Genomic DNA, 18716 nt, shown 5'->3' with positions numbered 1-18716 from the left:
AAGAGCAGAAACTCCAGAGCCACCCACCCTGGCCCGGGCGGGGAAAGCCACTCCTCCCTCAGCAGGGCCAGCCAGGTCACCCCACCCAGGCAAGCAGGCACCTACCTCCTGGCCGTACTGGCTGGGAAGCCCTCGAACGGGGGGCACGTCGTAGATGTCCTGGGGCCCCGGGCCCAGCAAGTGGCGCGGGATGTCGTACTCGTCCTGCTCTGGCTGGGAGGCCTCGAACACATAGCCCTGCCCCACGCGGGTGGGCACCACCACCTGGGGGGAGATAGCCGACTGTCACCACCAGCCCTGGAAGGCAGCCTCCAGGGTCCACTCTCGGGTCCTCAGGTAGACTCCACTCCCTGTGAGTTGGCTGAGACACACAAAGGTGAGGGGCAGGGGTCCCCCAAGAGTGGGCTCAGAGGCCACTCAGAGGCAAGGGCATTCTCATCCCCTTGCATTCTCTGCCCTTTCTTCAATGACGTGCTATGCCAGGAAACCAGGAAAAGGAAGTGGCCTCTACACCTAGATGACCAGGTTTCAGAAGAGGGGGCCTATGGGCTGGGGGAGGATGGGCCATCCTTGAGTAGGGTGCCTTTGCCTCAGGACACTTCCCAGCTGCACGCTCCTAGGAAAGTCTACCCACGAGGGGCTGTCCTGACTGCGGGATCCAGTACAAATGGAAGTGTGGTGCCAGGCTGGGCCCAGAGAGGTGACCTGCAAGAGATTCCAATAGTCAAAGCCTGGGGCCTCCTAGGAGGTGGTGGCCCGGCAGAGCAGCAAGCAGCCTCCAGCCCTCTACTCCCCCCACAGCACATCTCGGGGAGAGACTCCTGAGGACAGGCCCAGTAGGGACTCCCAGACCTCAGGGCCAGTTCTCAAGCAGATGGAGTGAGAGTAGCCAAGACTCCCACTCTCCACCCACAAGGCCCCGAGACCACCACTCACCCGAACAGGTAACATCGGCCCAGAGAGGAGGCCAGCCCCTTCCCCTCCCCGCTGCCCGACCCTGGGCCCCGGATCCGGAGCCGCAGACTGCCCACAGCCCTTCATGTCAGCACCCGGCCTGGCAGGCAGTGCTGGGCACACAGCCTTCTTCCCAAAGGCACCCTGGGCCTGTGTCAGCTGTGTGGGAGGGTCAGCCTGAGGGACAGGCTGGCAGGTCTCCTAGGCCAGCTCAGGGCACGCCTCCCCAAGGCTGCAAGCCCTGATCTTCTCCTGACAGAAAGGCCTTTTGTTCCCTAATCAAAGGGGATGTCTGGGATGGGGTGACTCGGGCCCTCCCCACACACATCCCTGGGCAGTAGAGCTGAGGCAGGGCCAGCCCTCAGGCTCACGGCCCCCGGAATCCTGTGTCCACGCTGTGCCCAGCCCCCACACATGGGCAGCCGCCAGTAGAACAGTGTCTCCCCCAGAAGTGCAGGCACCAGCACTCTTCTCATCAGCGCAGGGCCTGGCAGAGCCTCCAGCTCACGCATCCCCTGCCTGCCTCCCTCCTGGACAGGCTCCCGTTAGCTGCTGGGGCGTGCCTCCATGGGGTTTCCCCGCCCACTGCCCCCCACCCCGGCGTGTCTGGAAGTGGAGCTGGTGGCCCTCCCCAGACTCATCTCCCTCCTTGAGCCCCAGACTTGAGTCTCCTCCAGTGCTATTTTTAGACACTGGAACCTGCCAACAGCAGGGCAGGCGGGCGGGAGCTGGCGGGACGTGGCAGGTTGGCGGGGCCTGGAGGCGAAGCCTGAGGTGTCTCGAGGCCCTGCTGGCCTCCAAAAGGCAGGTGGGGACTGGGCCTCATGAAGAGGGGTGTGCACCTCCCCCTTTGCACCCCCACCCAGTCTCCACAGATGACACAGGGCAGGCAGCGCAGGCAGAAGGGCTCTGGGGTCCAGGCCCAGGCGCTGGGCAGCTTGCCACGCCTGCAGCTGAGCTGGTGACAGTAAGCAGCCATATTGGCCAGCTTAAGTTTTTCTGGGAGAAAAAAATAGTAAGGCAGCCGCCAGTGGGGAAAAGCTCATTAGGGAAACCAGCTCTCCAGAGAGCTGCTGAGCCACCTAATCACAGGCCGCCCTGCTCTGCACCTGGGCCCCATTAGCAGGACCTGAGGCCCCCAGGGTGGGGTCACAGCCTGAGTCTGGGAGAAAACACAGACCCCAACCCAAGACCATGTGCTCTCACACACATCTCAACAGTGCAAGACAGACACATGCATACCCACTGCCAGATGCACACCGAAAGACAGACAACTGGGCAGGGCATCTGCAGGGCAGGAGTGAGACATGACACTAACCGGTTCAAAGACCCAGTGAGATGGGCTGGGTCACCTGCCCAGGCAGCTTGGCTGCCAGTCTCTCCCATCTGCAAACGGGTCATTGGCTCACGTGACCCAGGCTGACTGGCCCGGCACACCCCCACTCCACCTGCATCTGGAAGCTCGGTTTCCTCCTCTGAGAAATGGAGCAATACTGGAATGCTGTGGGACGGAGTAGATGCCCACCTAACCTCTCATCGAGAGTGAGGGACAAACCTAGCATGGCACCCCCATGGCCTGGCACCAAGAGCCTGGGGGGATGAAGCTCCCATAAGGAACAGAACTGAGCTCAGCTGTGTCTCCCCAGCGCCTGACCCAGAGCCACAGCTGTTCCCTTAGGCACAGCTGCGGCCCCTGACCCAGAGGCAGTCCCCCACAAAAACACCCCTCCCCCTGGGGGCCCTACCTACTTCTGCCCTCAGCCTCCTAAAGCCACGCCCCTGCCCAAATGGTGCTGACACCCTGGTGTGGCCCTGACCTCTCTCAAGCCACTCAGTCCCCAACCAAAGTCAGCAGGGCTCCTCCAAGGCCCAGCCAACCTCTCCCCTGGGCCAGGAGCCTGTTTCCCAGACTTGTGAGGGGGAGGACGAGACTTATGAAAGCACAACCCTGAAATGTGGACACAAATACGCGCGCACCAAGATGTCCACGCCTGGCTGTGTGTCAGGGACACGTGTCATCATTAACTGCTTAGAGCCCTCCCACGGAGGGGCGACAGAGCAAATCCAGGGCAGTAGTCACAATCATGTTTAGGGACTCAACAAAATGCTACGATATCTATCTGATATTGGATTTACTACCTCAAAATCAAAAGTATGTGTACAAATCTGTGAAAGATGCATAGAGTATGCTAGACAAAACATGTCAAAATCTCCCAGTGATTACCTCGACTGGGCATCGCCTGTCTAGACCTTTTCATACATTACGCATTTTTTATGACAAACAAGCTTCACTTTCATGATCATAAAATAAAACCAGATGTAATCCAGGCTGCCCAGGTCAGGAACAATGAGGTTTCTTGAGGGAGGGCCACTGGGCCTCAGCCAGGTGAGCCCAGAGCAGACTGACAGCAAGTCTCACCAATGGGAGGGAAACGGAGGCAATGACCAACACCTGGTCTCACTGCTGCTGCCTGCTCACAGATGCACCAGGGCAGGCCTGCCTGCAAAGAGGAGGGAAGGGGGAAGGTATGCCTCCCTGGGGTGTGTTCAGAGCATGGAGAAGAGAGAGAGAGAGAGAGAGTGTGTGTGTGTGTGTGTGTGTGTAGGGGGAAGAACTAGGGCCTGTCCCAAGGCTCACCAGCTGGGAACTGCTCTCTGCTACTACTTCCTGCTAAAGTTACCTGGGAGCAGCCTAGTCTAGGTCATCCCAGTCCAGCACCGTCCATCTCTGGCCAGAGAGCTGAAGGACCAGGAAGTGGGAGCCGGTGACCCAGGGTTCCCTGGTAGCCAGTGTCCATGGAGCCCCTTGGGCACCTGCCAGCCAATGACCCCAGGAAGGTCTCCTGGCTGCTGAGCTCCATCCCGTGGGCAGGGGCAGGTCTCCCGCCTCACCCTGGGCTGGCTGAGGACAGGGGCTCAGTGCTGTGGAGTGAGCGTCCACTCGGCTGCTACCTCCCCAAACACAGGAGGCCCTGGGCCCAGGGAAGCTGATCCAAGCAGAGCCTGGTTGCTATGCCCACTGCCCATCCTCTCCCCAGGGCCTCCGAGTCACACCCGCTGTGGTCTCCCTCTGAGGAGGGACAAGCTGAGGAGCTGGAGCTGGACAGACTGTAAGAACTTCCCTGCTGGTGAGGGCTCCACACCAGCTTCTCAGGGTCCTCCTGGGTGAGCTGTAAAGGGTGAACAACCATGGAGGAGACAGGAGAGCAGGGTGTGGCCACTTTGTCCCCCAAGTCCATGGGACTTCCATTTCCAGGCCTCAGGAAACTGCACTACCCAATTCTTGAAGGGATGTGTGCATGAGAAGACACAGACCAAAGGTGAGAAAATGTTGCTCCTGCTTCAGCCCAAAGCAGCCAGTGGGGTGTTTATTTGTGCCCTGCTGTGCCCAGAAACCGGGGTCTGGGCGGAACCCACCCGGAGGTCTGCCCAGCCATGCCAGGATGGCCTTACCTTTGGCGGTGGCTTCGTCCCTTCCCAGTTGCGTGCATCCATGGATGGGGGAACCTGGTAGATGTCAAGCCCCATCCCAGCAGAAGGTGGCACCTGGTAAATGTCCTGGGTGGAGTTGCCAGGCCCTGGAGGCACCTGGTAAAGGTCTGGGGCTGGGCTGGGGAAGGGGTGATGGGGCACCTGCTTCGAGAATGTGGCTGTCTGCTTGGCCGGGGGAGACTGGAACTGTGGACTGGGCCCAGGGGCTTGGTAGAGCCCCTGTTGGGTCTTGCTGGGGGTGGGCACCAGGTAGATACTGTCAGACTGTGGTGGGTAAGCGACAGGCAGCATAGGCGTGTACTGGGCAGCTGGGTTGTGGAGGCCAGGCTGGGGCGGGGTCAAGGGGGCAGGTGGGCCGGGGCCGGGCCCTGCAGGCTTCTTGTCGTGCATGCCCACGAGGATCTTGAGGCGGTTCCCGGGCACGATGCCTTGGCGTCCGTGCAGCGAGCAGAGCCACCAACCGTCCAGGCCCTGTGTGTCCCGCTCCAGCACCGTCATGATATCCCCCTTGCGGAAGGAGAGCTCATCTGGGGACTCGGCCACGTTGTCATAGAGGGCTTTGGCCAGCACATTCTGGGGAGAGAGGACACAGGTGGGCATGAGGATGTACATGGAGGGCTCAGTGGCTTGCCCAGCACCCACATATCTCCAGGTCAAGGGAAGCGTCTGGTTTTGGCACTGGGAAAGGAACGAAGTAAAGTTTGGCACAATCCCGGTGCCTCTGACCCCATGAACCCCAGCAGAAAGGCCCAGCTAATCCTGGCATTTTTTTCCAAATGGGCCTGGATAGCACCTCAAAATCCTCTCAACCGCAGCCACCACCTACACGCCAGGGATGGCACTCAAGATACTATTAAAAACCACTCCCAAAGTCATACTGCAACCTGGACAACACTGGGAGAGCAGCGATAATGACAATAATGGCCACCACGTTCTGGTAAGAAAACAGGATGTACACCCTCCCTGCTCCAACTCAATAGTCCTGCTGCCCCACCAGTGCAATCAGCCAAGAGGAAAAAAACAAACACAGTGGAGAGTGGACACAGGGACAAAACTGTCATCATCTATGTAAAAATCCCCACACACTAGAAGACTGTACCTGATGAGAATGAAAAGTCATAGAACAGATTTCACAGGATTAACAACAAAAGCTACAAGTTATCCAGGAATTGATCAAGCAAAGCCTGCAGGAGACCTAAGAGGCAGAAATGTTTACATTCTGTCAAAGGGCTCAAGAACTAACGTAAGGAGAAACATACACCAAGTTCATGAGGGGATGACTAAGCACTATAAAAAAGCCAAACAGTCCAAGCTTACTAATGAATTATGATTACAATCACAGTGCCAGCAGAAACTTAAAAAAATATATATATTTTTATTGATTTCAGAGAGGAAGGGAGAGGGACAGAGAGATAGAAACATCAATGATGAGAGAGAATCATTGATCGGCTGTCCTCCGCACTCCTCCCCCTCCCCCACTGGGGATCCAGCCAGCAACCCCAGCATGTGCCCTTGACCGGAATCGAACCCAGGACCCTTCAGCCCACAGGCTGATGCTGTATCCACTGGGCCAAACCACCGAGGTCAGCAGAAACTTTATTGTTGAGGCATCTAACCAAAGAAAAAGAATTCTTCTAGAATTAAAAGGAGGAAAAGAGGTCTACAAATAGGCAGATTAATTCTGAAAATAAAACACCAAGGGCACTCGCCTTCCCAGCTGTGAGAGTCTGCCACAGCTCCAAACCAGGGAGTGGCCTGGGGGCCAGAGGGCTGGGACAGGACTCAGGAAAGAGAAGGCTGCTCCGTAAATGATATTAGGAGGAAAACTCCATGTGAACACTTGCCTCATGTTATAAATAAAGGGCAAGCAGAGACCTAAACGTGAAATGTGTAACTCTAGAACTAGTAAAAGAAAAAATTGTGGGAGAATATCTTTGTGATCTTGAGATGGCAAAAAAAAATAAAACAAAACCTCAAAAACAAAGACCCCAAAGGCACAAAATGTAAGGTGACAAAAACCAAAACAGACGGGGTGACAGGTCACCAAATGACAAGAGTGATTAACTGGAGGTGCTCCTACAAATCAGTAAGAAAAAAGATAAGAACACTCACAGAAAACCAACAAAATATGAGGAGTGACTTTTCCAAAGGGGAAAACTGAATGGCCAAGACCCCCCAAAGAACCTTCAGGGTTCCAGCCAGCAAATCGGGACGCATCTGCATCTCTGCTGTGTGTCAGCAGGTGCCCAGGCATCTGGTGAGGCCTGTCGGCCACACCCTCCTGAGGTAAGAGTAGAGTCCTTTATTGTAAATGTTATAAACATCTACAAAACAACCCCATGTATTTTTCACAGATTCTTATCCAGGGAGATTCCAGACACATTACGTTAGCATGGGTGCTTCTGGAAGAGGGACAGGAATGAGACAGACATCAGGAATAAATGAGAAAAATAAAGCAAAACAAGGAACGGCAGCACCCTCCAACCATACTCTTTGCTGCTGTAATTCTCCTGTTAATTTGCACAGCCACCAAACACTGCTTCGGGGTTCCGCTAGTCAGCAAACCTTCCCAGAGCAGGAACATGCACTCCAGGGAGGGGCCCTGGGGGAAGGTTGTAGGGTCAGAGGCAGGCAGACCATAGCACTAGTGATACTGAGTGCAGACCCAGAACCTCACTAGAGGCAGAGAATCTGGGGGTCAGGAGGCCCTAAGTTTTTAGCCCTTGGCCCCTGATGCCGCTGCTCCCTTGCACAGGTGCCAGGCTCAGGCTGGGCCCAGAGATATCACAGAAGGTGATACCCCCACTCCCTGCTGGAGGGCCAAGGTCATTTCCAAGGAGCTAAGGAGGTGCCTGGGGGAGAGAAGGCCAGGGTTGCGTTGGCCTTCCAGGGCAGCAGAGAGCTTGACAGGTGCAGCACAGGCCAGGCCTCACACACAGGGGAAGCCAGGTCTGTGGAAAGGCCAGCATCAGGCCAGCTGGGCTCCAGCTCCACCAGTGAGGCCTCAGCTCTGGTTGCCCTACTCTGAGCCTCCTGGGATCTGAGGACACACAGCCTGGTCTAGACCCCTGACTTGGGAATGAAACCTGGGTGTGGCCACCCATTAGCTGTGTGACCTTCCCCACCTGGGCCCAGTCTCCTCCCCAGGACTCCATCTGCAAGGAGTCAAGCAGGAGCAGAAATTCCAGGCAGAAGGAAGAGCCACACCCCCACAGGCAGGAACAGGAAGTGGGAGCCTGGGCCCTGGAGCAGAGGAGAGTGAGGGTGAGGCCTCAGCCAAGTCCAGGGGGAGCCCCTCTCCTCACTCCATACCAGCATCTGGGGTCAGCAAGGGCCCCTCTGAGCTCCATCTCCACTGCTGCCACACAGGATTAGGGAAGAGGCCTGAACATCATCAAGGTGACCACTGGGAAGGCCTGGGCCCCAGGACTGGATGCTCAGACCCCAGGAGCCCACTCCCTCAGAGCAGCTCATAGGTTCCCACCCCAGAAAGGGCCAGCGGCAGGAAAACTGGGAGCCAAGAGTGGCAAGACCCAGGGGAAAAGCCAGCCAAGGCAGGCAGCTCAGAGCTCAGGGAGGGCAGAGCCAGAGGAGTCAGCCAGCACCAAGATGAGCACCAGGGCAGAGGCCCCTGGAACTGCTGACGGCTGCAAGGTCCACACAGAGATTACAAATGCACGGAAGTGTAAATTATGCCTCAATAAACCATCACTCCAACTTAAATAATAGGGAGAGGGAAGAATAACAATGTTAATATCTGAGATGACTGGGAGATGTTTTCTCTTCCTGATTTTCAGAATTTTTCAATTTGTATTTAATGAGTATTTCTTGGCGCTGGGGTTAAAACAACACATATCCTGAAAAAGAAAACAGTGGACTACCTCCTAGGCTCCAAAGCAGGATAGGACAGAGGAGGCTGAAACAGGTCCAGAGGCCAGAGCCCAGGGAGAAGGAGGCAGGGGCGAGGGCTGCCCTGCAGCCCACTGGGGCTCCAAGGCCCCATCCCCAGGCTGCCTTTAAGAAAAGTAAGTTTCCCAAATATGGTCTGCAGCCTGCTTCAGGGAATCACATCCCTTCAAAGGGCGGGACACACAGTCCCCCTCCCCCAGTGACCCCAGAACACAGAGCCACCCCACTGGGTCCCCCCAGCCCCTGCCCTGGTGACCACAGGAAGTGCCAGCAGAGTGAGTCACAGGAAAATTCCCCTCTGGCCCAGTCAGAGGGGGCGGGGTACAGACAGAGGGGACGGCCCCTAAGAGGCCCCTCACCTCTAAGGAGAAGGGCAGCTCAGGGAAGGCTGGCAGATGGGCCTCCGCCAGGTCCCACAGATAGGGCTGGGCACTCAGGGAGGCTGAAGGGCTCTGCTCAGGGCAAGGTCCAGTGGGGGAGGGAGAAGGGAAAGCAGAGAGTCCATCAGGGCCCAAGAAACTACTGGGGACCTCCTGTGCAAGGGTGGCCAGCCCCCACCCCTCAGAGTGAGGTCCCCAACTGCGGCTGTAAGTGTATGTCCTGGGGCGGCTGGACCCAGGCTGGGAAGCACCTCTTGGGCTGGGCACGTGGCACTGGGCGCCTGGCACCAGGAGCTCCTTGCCTACGTCAGCTGGTGCCTCTGCCCAGAGCCCCAGAGGCAGCCTTCTGTAGCCTGGGCACTGCTGGCGCTGGAGCAATCCAGCTGGCCAACAACTCGCCTCTTTGGGTTTCTAAACCTCCCCAGCAGCTCCTGACACAAGCTCCTCCTTCCTTCTCTCTGTCACTCAGACCAGACCTGGGTGACCTCAGGCAAGTCCCGTAGTCTCTCTGAGCACTCAGATCCCTGTTCGGGGTGACACAGGCCTAGTCCTAGCTTGATCAGGTCTTTATCCACATGGGCTTTACATTCCAGTGGGGCAGACAGACACCAAAAAACTTGCTAAGGCAGGGGGCAAGAGTACGGTGGCCAAAATAATGTAGGACAAGGCTACTGCATCTAGGGTAATCAGAGAGGACCTCCCCAAGGAGGTGACACTTCAGATGACTCATGAAGAATGAAAACTAGGCAACCGTGAAACCAGCTGGGGAAGAGCATACAGGCAGTGGAGGGGCATGAGCCAAGGTACTGGAGCTGGGAGAGGCCAGAGGGGAAAGGGTTGTGGCCCTGGAGTGGCAGGCAGGCCAGGGCCAGTCACACTGTAGGATGAGTTGGATGGTGCATGGAGAGCTTAGTAAATGCTATCCAAATGGTGGCATCCCACCCACGGCAGGACAAGCCTCGCCCGAGCTCTGGACATGTTCCCCAGGACCCAGGGTCTTGCCCAGCTTGTTCTTACAAGGAGCCGGCTCCTGCAGAGCCTAGCTTTCCAGCCTCCCCTGCTTCTGGGACAATCAGGTGCTTCACCCCCAAGCTCACAAGAGGGCACAGCTGTGATCTCTTAGAGGGGCACCCCGCCAGAGCACTATCACAGTCCTGGCAGACACTGCTGGCCATCTGTCTGCCCTGCCCTGCGTCTCTGGCCACCTCGCTCCTGCCTCTAGGAAACCTCTCTCCCTGTGTCCTCCTTTTTCAGGACATGACTAGGGTGTAGTCCCTACAGGAAGGGTCCTGTGCCCCTCATTGGGCACCTGCTCACGGTCGCCCCCACCTGGAAGTGCTAATACATCCTGTTATTGCCCACTTCATGCCCCCTAACCTGGACACCCTCAGCATGGACTCCCCTCCCCTGCAAGAGCACCAGGCCGAGGATGGGTGGGCTCCGGCAGAAATCCTCCTGGCATGGAGTGCCTGGCCCTTCCTGGGAGCAGTGTGGCTTCACCTGAGAAAGCCAGGAAAGCCCTCTGGAGCTCGCTTACCCAAGAGGGAGGAAGCAGAGGAGAACCCCAGCCACGCTGGGTTGGTCCTCTGCTGAGCCTTGGATGCTGGTGGTCAGGCGTCTGCGTGAACTGCAGCTATCTGATGGGTATTCATGTCTCCTCCACGGCTCCACCAGCTGCCTCCGGGACCTTAGATGCGCTCTGGGTAACCCCAAGCCCCAAACCCGGTGCTGGGAGTGGTGGAGAGGCACAATTGATGGGTTCCCAGTGACTACAACAATGATGGCCGGTGCTGATTCTGGCAGAGGCAGGGCTCTTTTGTACACTTCAATCGCCTCTTTTAACCCTATGAGACACTATGATTAATTACCCCCGCCTTACAGACAGGGAAACTGAAGCACAGAACAGTTACTCAACTGGCCAGGCTCAGTCAGGGAGCAACAGAAGCGGATCTGGGCTGTGACAATGTGGCGCTGGTGGCTCCTAGGGTAATGCTCAGGTTCATGGGAGCCAGGAGTGGAAATTTCACAGGCCTTTTGCTCCCTCCTGTTCCCCACCTCCAAAACACACAGACACACACTCTCTCCAGCCCCCAGTGCAGAGCCTCGCACACAGCAGTCACTTGGGAAACACTAGTTCCCTTCATACCCAGAACCATCTCAACGTGAGCCAAGTTTATTTCTGGGATATTCTGTTTGCTTGTCTCAAGGAGTCTCAATGGCCAATGGACACAGGCCCAGTGCGTGTACCGACTGCAATCTGCGCCCACTGGTCAGTGCCTGACCATCCCCTTGTCCTGCCCCTGTAACCCCAGGCTGTAACCGAGCTCTGAGAGCAGTGCCTCTTCCCTTCCCAGACATCCCCATGCTCACATCCTTGGTGGAACTCTGGGACCAGCAGCGTTAGCTTCACTCCCCTAATACTCCCAGGGACAACCGAGTGGCCAGAATCTGGGTTCAAGTCCTCAGTGCTCTGCCAGCAGGGAACAAATGTGGGTGCGCCCCCGTTCCAGAGCCATCCCAAGGGGAGCATGGTTCCTGCCCTGCCTACCTCAGGGGCCTGAGGCTCAGCTCTACGCCTAACACTCAGCAGCCAGAGGACAGGTCTGTAGGATGAAGGATAAAAATCCACTGTTAGCAGCTCCCAGTAACAAGCCACGCCTGGCCTCGGCTGCAGTGGCAATAGCAGATGCCTTTGTGTCTAGGGCCAGCTCTGGCCGGAAGCAGGCCCCTCCCCCGACCCTTGCTAGGGTGTCCCAGGCACTATCTCTAGGAGGCTGGGCAGAGGAGAGGTGAAAAGGGGAGGCCCTCCTTGCTGCAGGGCATGGCCTCTGCAGCCCCCAACATACCATGGATGGTGGGAACAGGCAGGACTGAGGCCAAAGCACCAAGAAGCCTGTGGGGCGGTATAAGGGCACAGCCAGCCTACACCCTCAAGCCCATTCCAACTGCTGGCAGCTTGGGAATGGTCCTCAGCCCCCTAAGAATCAGTGGCTCAGTGGTTGTGCGTTGACCTGTGAACCAGGAGGTCATGGTTCCATTCCTGGTCAGGGCATACGCCCGGGTTTTGGACTTGATCCCTAGTGGGGGGCGAACAGGAGGCAGTCGATCAATGATTCTCTCTCATCATTGTTGTTTCTATTTCTCTCTCCCTCTCCCTTCTTCTCTGAAATCAATAGAAACATATTAAAAAAAAAAAAAAAAAAAAGAATCCTCACCACTGCCACCTCTCCCAGAGACTCAACCCAGGCTGGCAGACCCTAGACCAGCCGTGGGCAAACTACTCCGGCCCCTTTGAAATGAATAAAACTACAAAAAAAAAAAGATCGTGCCGAGACCGGTTTGGCTCAGTGGATAGAGCGTCGGCCTGCGGACTGAAGGGTCCCGGGTTCGATTCCGGTCGGGGGCATATACCTGGGTTGTGGGCATATCCCCAGTGGGGGATGTGCAGGGGGCGGCTGGTCGATGTTTCTCTCTCATCGATGTTTCTAACTATCTCTCTCTCCCTTCCTCTCTGTAAAAAATCAATAAAATATATTTAAAAAAAAAAAAAAAAAAAAAAAAGATCGTACCCTTTTATGTAATGATGTTTACTTTGAATTTATATTAGTTCACACAAACACTCCATCCATGCTTTTGTTCCGGCCCTCCGGTCCAGTTTAAGAACCCATTGTGGCCCTCAAGTCAAAAAGTTTGCCCACCCCTGCCCTAGACCTACACACTTGACACCCTGCTGCTCTTTCCCAGTCACTGGGGCCTGATGGGAGGAATCACAGGTCTCTCAGCAGAGGGCTCAGCATGAGGCTGACCTTTACTCCAAGGGCAGCACCAGAGTAGGGGTAACTACTCCCAACCCCAGATTTGTCATCATGGAAGGCAGAGGCAGAAGGGACAGCACGGATTTCACTCCTTACAAGGCCCTGGATTCTCCACCTTGACATTTAAAACCCTGAGGATCCCTAGACAGTTTGACTCAATGGATAGTGTCAGCCTGCAGACTGAATGGTCTGGTGTTTGATTCCAGTCAAGGACACGCCCAGGTTGAGGCTTGATCCCCAGTAGGGGGCGTGCAGGAGACAGCCAATCAATGATTCCGTCATCAATGATGTTTCTATCTCTCTCTCCCTCTCCATTCCTCTCTGAAATCAGTAAAAATATATTTAAAAAAATATTAAAATAAAAAAAATAAAACCTCAGAGCTCTGCCCACTCCAGTCCTGAAAGAGAACTTTCAGAAGCCCTTCAAGCAGCACCTCTGCCTGAGCTGAAATGGAGGGGGACACGATGGCACCAGAAGTGTGGTATTCTAGCTTAAAAACCACCAAACGCCTGATTTCTAGGCTACACAGTGGAGATGGGAGGGGAGGTGAAGCCCTGCCCCTCCATCCTTTGTGCTCCTTTCACTCCAGGTCAGTACTTCACCCTGCTCCTCACCTAGAAAGGGGAGGGAGTTAGGGCCCAGCCCTACCTCCTTGGAGGGAGAGCACCCTGCAGCCCCTTATTGGGGCCTAGATCCCTATCCTCCACCCCACCCTGCAAGTCTCCTGGGTACACACCTGGCTGGTTCTTGCTGTGGGCTCCTAGGGGGCAGGGATGGAAGTTCTCTAGGTCCAGGAGAAAAGGGTTGTGGGACCTCCTAAAAACACTGGGCCTTGGTCCATGTTGCTCAGTGGTTAGAGCGTTAGCCCACATACTGAAGGGTCACAGGTTTAATTCCAGGTCAAGGGTATATACCTGGGTTACAGGTTCAATTCCCACCTGGTCTTTGGAGTGTTGTCATGCTCTGCTGGGGCCGCCAACTTGGTGGGGTTCCCCTGGCCCAGGGCTGTGCCTTTGTGGCCCCTTCCTGGGACCCAATGTTTTCTTTTTGGTTTATCTTTTTTTTTTTTTTTGTAATCCTCACTCAAGGATATTTTTCCATTGATTTTTATTTTATTTAATTTATATATACTTTTTTTTATTGATTTCAGAGAGGAAAGGAGAGGGAAAGATAGAAACATCAATGATGAGAATCATTGGTCAGCTGCCTCCTGTATGCCTTCCAGTAGGGATCAAGCCCACAACCCCGGCATGTGCCCTGACCAGGAATCCAACAGTGACCTCCTGGTGCATAGCCACCATTGATTTTTAAGAAGAGTGGAAGTGAGGGAGAGAGAGAAAATGATACAGGGAGGGAGAGGGAGAGAGAGAGAGACATCCATGTGTCTCTCTCACATCAACTGGTTGCCTCCCACCTGTGCCCAACCCACTCCTGCTCCTGCAGCACCAAGCACACACCTGCTCTTCTAGGTCTGTCAGCCCTGTCTCCCTGACCCCCAACATCAGTTCTCCACCTGGGAAAGGAAATGGGCACTGAGGGCATGCCCCCCAGTCCTGGCAGATGAGGAACATCTCCCTGCCTGGCTGAAGCATGCATGCAGGGAAGCCCGGAGAGTGCCTTCCAGTGAGACCCTTCCGCATGGTAGGGGTGTGGGAAAGGAAACTCCGTGTTCTCAAGACGGATGAAGCCCTAACATCTCCCCTAGCTCTAATCCACCCACTCTCCCCGCCCATCTCCAGCCCTCAGCAAATCTGTTTCTCGGACTCCCTCAAACTGCAAGGACAGGCTGAAAGCCTGGACTATGGACACTCAAAAAGCAGTCCGCCCCTACCCGGCGTGCCCTCGACCACGGAGGCTGGCACCCCCGGGTGGCAGTGCAGCCCACCGCTAGGATCCAGTTTTTGCAATCAGGTAGGTAAAGGTCAGGAAGCGCCTGTCCCCAGTCCCGGAATCCGGCGCGGGCGGGCGGGCCGGGGTGAATCATTAACCGGCCCCAGCCTGGCGCTCCTGGCGGCACCCGACATCTCCGCAGACACCACACATTTGCTAGCCCAAATCTCAATCCCTAACCTGGGGGAGGGACACTCCAAAACACACAGATGGACTGATGGACAGACGGACCCCCACCACCTCCTGGTCAAGTCTCCTGGAAGATCACGGTCTGAGGGACCTCGGCCCCCTCCTCATAGCCGAGGAAACTGAAGCCATGGTTCCAAGGCCCAAGGTCACCCAGAAGGCGGTGGCCGGCGGGGGGGGGGGGGGGGGGGGGGGCGGGGAGCGGGCCTCCCGCCAGCAACTTTCCCGGATCCAGGAACTTTCCTGCCGGCCAGCAGCCCCTGAGTCCAGGGCAGGGCTCCTTCCAACGCCCCCAGAGCGCGCAGGCAATGGGATCCCCATTCATCGTCTCCAGGCGCTCGGGCCAGGGTGTGAGGTGGGTCCAGGACTTCGGACCCCAGCCTGGTTGCGCCCCCGCGGAAGCTCCAGTGGCCGGCAGTTCCCAGGACCCGCAGGTTCGGCAGGAAATGCCGCTCGCTTAACTCTCCCATCTGGGCCTGCCCCAGACAGGGCAGTCTCCTCTAAGGGGGTACGTGGACTCCAGCCGGACAGGGCGTGAGTACCCCACCCCGGCCGCCACACTCACCAGGTAATTCATTGTGTCCAGCCGGCCTGCCTGGGGCCCCCGCTCCCCGCAGGGACGCACACCGAGCTGCCCGCGCCACACGCCCCGCCCTGAACGTGCCACAGGCGCCCAGGTCCAGGTCCGTGCCACAGGCGCCCAGGTCCAGGTCCGGCTGCCGCTGCCACCACGCCTGCTGCCGCTGCCGCCACCCAGAGCGGGGTCCCCTCTCGCTCCGCCCGCTGCGGGCCAGCCTAGCCCGGCTCCCGGCATTCCCAGCCGTGCACGCCCATTGGCCGCTGTGGCTCCCCATGCAAATGAACTGCCTGCCCACAGAGCGCGGGCACGAGCGAGTCCGCGGGGCACGCGCCGCCCAGTGGACCAACCCCCACCCTCTACCAGCGCCACGCTAAGCTCTAAGTGCTGCCGGCCAAATGCCAGGCTTTATGCCTAGTACACCGGTATTTCCTTTTCTCCATCCAAATGCACGTCCCCAACCTATACCTTTGGAGAGAATGCGTCCCTCCTCAAAGGCCTTAACCTCAAAGGCAACGCCTCCTCTTCTGGGCAGACTAGGATTGCCCTTTTTCTCTTCTTGCTCCTCCTACCCCTCCTTCTCCTTGTACTTCTGCAGCTTTTGAGGCTCCAGCCTCAAGTTGACTTATGCCTTCCCCGCCTACCAACCCGGGGGCATCCCACGGTGTCCTTCATGCCCTCATACTCAGAGGTAATCTGAATCTGGAGGTAAAGGGGAGGGGGTGGCCCCAGCTGGCAGAAACTAATAACCACCATGGCAGGGACTCAGGTCATGCCTACCATGTAAGAGCCCAAGGAAATGAAGACTTAAGATAGGGAGGTTGGTAACCGAGAGGGTGTGGAGCCTGAGCTCATCCTGTTCTACCAGGCTGTTCGAGGCTCCAGTCCATTCATGGACAAGGGACCATCTCTCACCTTCTCCACTTAATTGAATCCAGCCTCCCTGAAGCATGCTCCCCCGCCCCCAAGGTCTCAGGCCTGCCCTAGGAGCTCTGACCTCATCCCAACCCCTTTGTCAGCCCTGTCCAGGCCTAACACACTAGCTCCACAGCTCATCTGTTTCAGCAACATGGTAGGGGGCTGCAGGTAATGAGAAGGAAGAGCCACTACCATCACCAGTGGGAAACTGAGTGGAAAGCGTCTTGGTTCTCCTGAGTCCCTCCTCCCTAGGCTGCAGGTCACTGACTGTCACCTCACATAGCAGATCCAGGGTGTGCCCGTCCCTGAGCTTGGTGCAGGCTTGCACAGTGGCCTACAGGGAGATCTAGGATGGACCCTACTCCAGAACCGGTCAGTTTGGTGTCTTATTCCTGGATCCTCAGACAGTCAACATCCTGGGCCACTTACTAAGTATGCAGACACCATCAGGCAGCTCTCAGTGCCAGGGAAACAGTGGGGCAGACTCGGCTTTGCCTTGCAGAGAACCCTGAGGCATGGCCTATAAAATATATATAAAGCCAATATATATCCACAGCTATCCCTCCACCTGACACACACACCTGACACACAGGCCAGGTGTACCACCATGGGCAGGCCCTTTCCTATATGTAAAATGAAGAGGCTGAACCAAGGCAGCCCAAGTCTGGCTGGTCATGGGTCCCCTGCAGAGCTTGTTAAAAAACATATTCCCAGGTCACCCCTCCAGAAAAAACATGTGGGGGAACCTGAGCATCTGTATTTCCTCAAAGCTTCTTGGGGAACCCCCAGACAGAACTCACAGCATAAGGGGTGGGTAAGGAACAGTGGGATTTGGACACAATGGTACCCAGAGTCCTCGAGGAGCAAAACAAATGGGTACCACCCTATGCCCTCCCCAAGACAGGCCCCCTCGTCACCCTCAAAACAGCCCACCTCCCCACAGAAGAAGAGCCAGCTCTCAGAGAAACACTGCCTAGAGCAGTGGTCGCCAACCAGTGGGTCTGTGAGGTCCAAAAGTTTGGCGACAGCTGGCCTAGGGCATCCTCTCCTGCGTATTCCCAATGACTGTGTCCCAAAGTCAGACAAGAAGCTGTGGCCTCCCCTAAGCCCTGACCCCATTCCCAGGTTCCAAGGGAGCAGATCGAAGCCAACTGGGTCATGTATTAACATTTGTCTGGAGGGAGTCCTTAGGTTTATCCCAGGTCACCAACCCTGTGGGGTGAGAGGTGGGGAGCAGGCCTCACAGCCAGGCCTGTCCTGCAGGCAGGAGGTCTCTGCAGGGATAGGCTGGGACACCAAAGTCCTGGCCCGCAGCTCTGTCCTAGATGGCTTAGGGAGAGAGGAGGTGGCTGGCTGGGAACAAGGGAACAGGAAAAAGAGACCCTCTAGTCTCTGGGGCTGGATTAAAGCAGCTCCGGGGGCGGGGTTGCTGGGGGGGGGGGTAGGTGGGGGAAGGGAACCCAGCTCAGGCTCAGGCATTTCAAAAATTTGCTCCTTTTCCACTTAAACTCCCTCCCCCCAGCCTGTGCCTCCCAGAATGGCATTTCCGCTTTGGAATCAAGGCCCTAGGATCCGTGCCTGACTGTACAAGAAGGAGGGGAAGAGGAATGCCCCTTCCCAGGCCTATGTGGGAGGGACATGGAGGACAGGACCCACTGGGCAGGCTATGTTTGGGGTGTATCGTGTATAGGGGAGCAGACCCTCCTGGGCTGACAGCCCCCGGGACAGCCTTCGTGGGGCCCTGAGCCAAGGTTCTATGATCTCACGCTCATTTCATGCCCACAGCAATTCTGCAAAACAGGCTTCACAACTGGCCCCATTTTCCAGATGAAGAGGTTAAGACCCAGTTTTCAGTCCCTTTGCCCCAGACCCTACCTAAGTGGGAAGAAGAACTTGGGACCCAGCTCCCATTCTCTGGGCTTTCCGGGTCTTATTCTGCAGGTCAGACCCACTGCACTATGAACAATTCTTGCTTTAGGCTCAACAATGTCCGTTGCAGCATTTATAACTGTAAACAAAGGGGTGGGGCATCACCTAAATGACCAACTATAGGGGACAGGTGAGGCAACCACAGCCTCTCAATGGAATATTGTGCAGCTATAGGATGGCCTCTTTCAAAGACCCAAAGCAAACAAGACCATGTTTATGACAATGGGAAGTGAAGAGCACGGACTCAAATGGCTTGCACGGTGATGCAGCAGCCCTTCCCCTCCTAAAGCTTTGGTCTTCCCAGCAGCACCGAAGGGAGGCTGGATGGATCAGCGGATGGCTGACTCTCAGAGCAACAGCAGGAAAGGATTTCCTGAGACCGGAGGTGAGTGCTGCCAGCCCCAGGGACAGGAAGAAATGATATATCTGAAGGGCCACGGGGTATCGAATTCAGCCTTCCCTCTGGGCTGGCCACTCACCTTGGCAAGCTCAAAACCAGCCTTCGAGCTGGAGCCAGCTCTGCCTGGGTGGAGTGTCAAGGGACCCCTGTTGGTGGCCTGGAGAAGAGATGAGCCCAGCTGCATCAAGAACTGCCATCTACCACACAGCCCGGACACGGTCCTCACTGCCACACTGAGGGCCAGGACAGAGCTACCACTACGCTA

General features: G+C 56.5%; 1 protein-coding gene across 5 annotated transcripts in view; it reads right to left on the bottom strand.

Annotated features, from left to right (window-relative positions):
- Nucleotides 1–18716, bottom strand: part of BCAR1 (BCAR1 scaffold protein, Cas family member) — a 34610-nt gene that overhangs the window by 6095 nt on the left and 9799 nt on the right. For 3 of the 5 annotated variants that reach the window (XM_036345457.1, XM_036345458.1, XM_036345459.1), the window contains 2 exons: nucleotides 4408–5019; nucleotides 106–264 (listed from right to left, as the gene is read on the bottom strand). In XM_036345457.1, the coding sequence (XP_036201350.1) occupies nucleotides 106–264; nucleotides 4408–5019 (771 nt within the window). Of the gene's footprint in view, nucleotides 1–105; nucleotides 265–4407; nucleotides 5020–15192; nucleotides 15426–18716 lie in introns of those variants that run through there. The other 2 variants (XM_036345460.1, XM_036345461.1) reach the window with 2 other exon arrangements.

Source organism: Myotis myotis, unplaced genomic scaffold, assembly GCF_014108235.1.
Source record: "Myotis myotis isolate mMyoMyo1 unplaced genomic scaffold, mMyoMyo1.p scaffold_m19_p_19, whole genome shotgun sequence".
Lineage (NCBI taxonomy): Eukaryota > Metazoa > Chordata > Mammalia > Chiroptera > Vespertilionidae > Myotis > Myotis myotis.
Note: the sequence above shows the minus strand (reverse complement) of the source record. Positions and strands in the feature narration are given on the sequence as shown.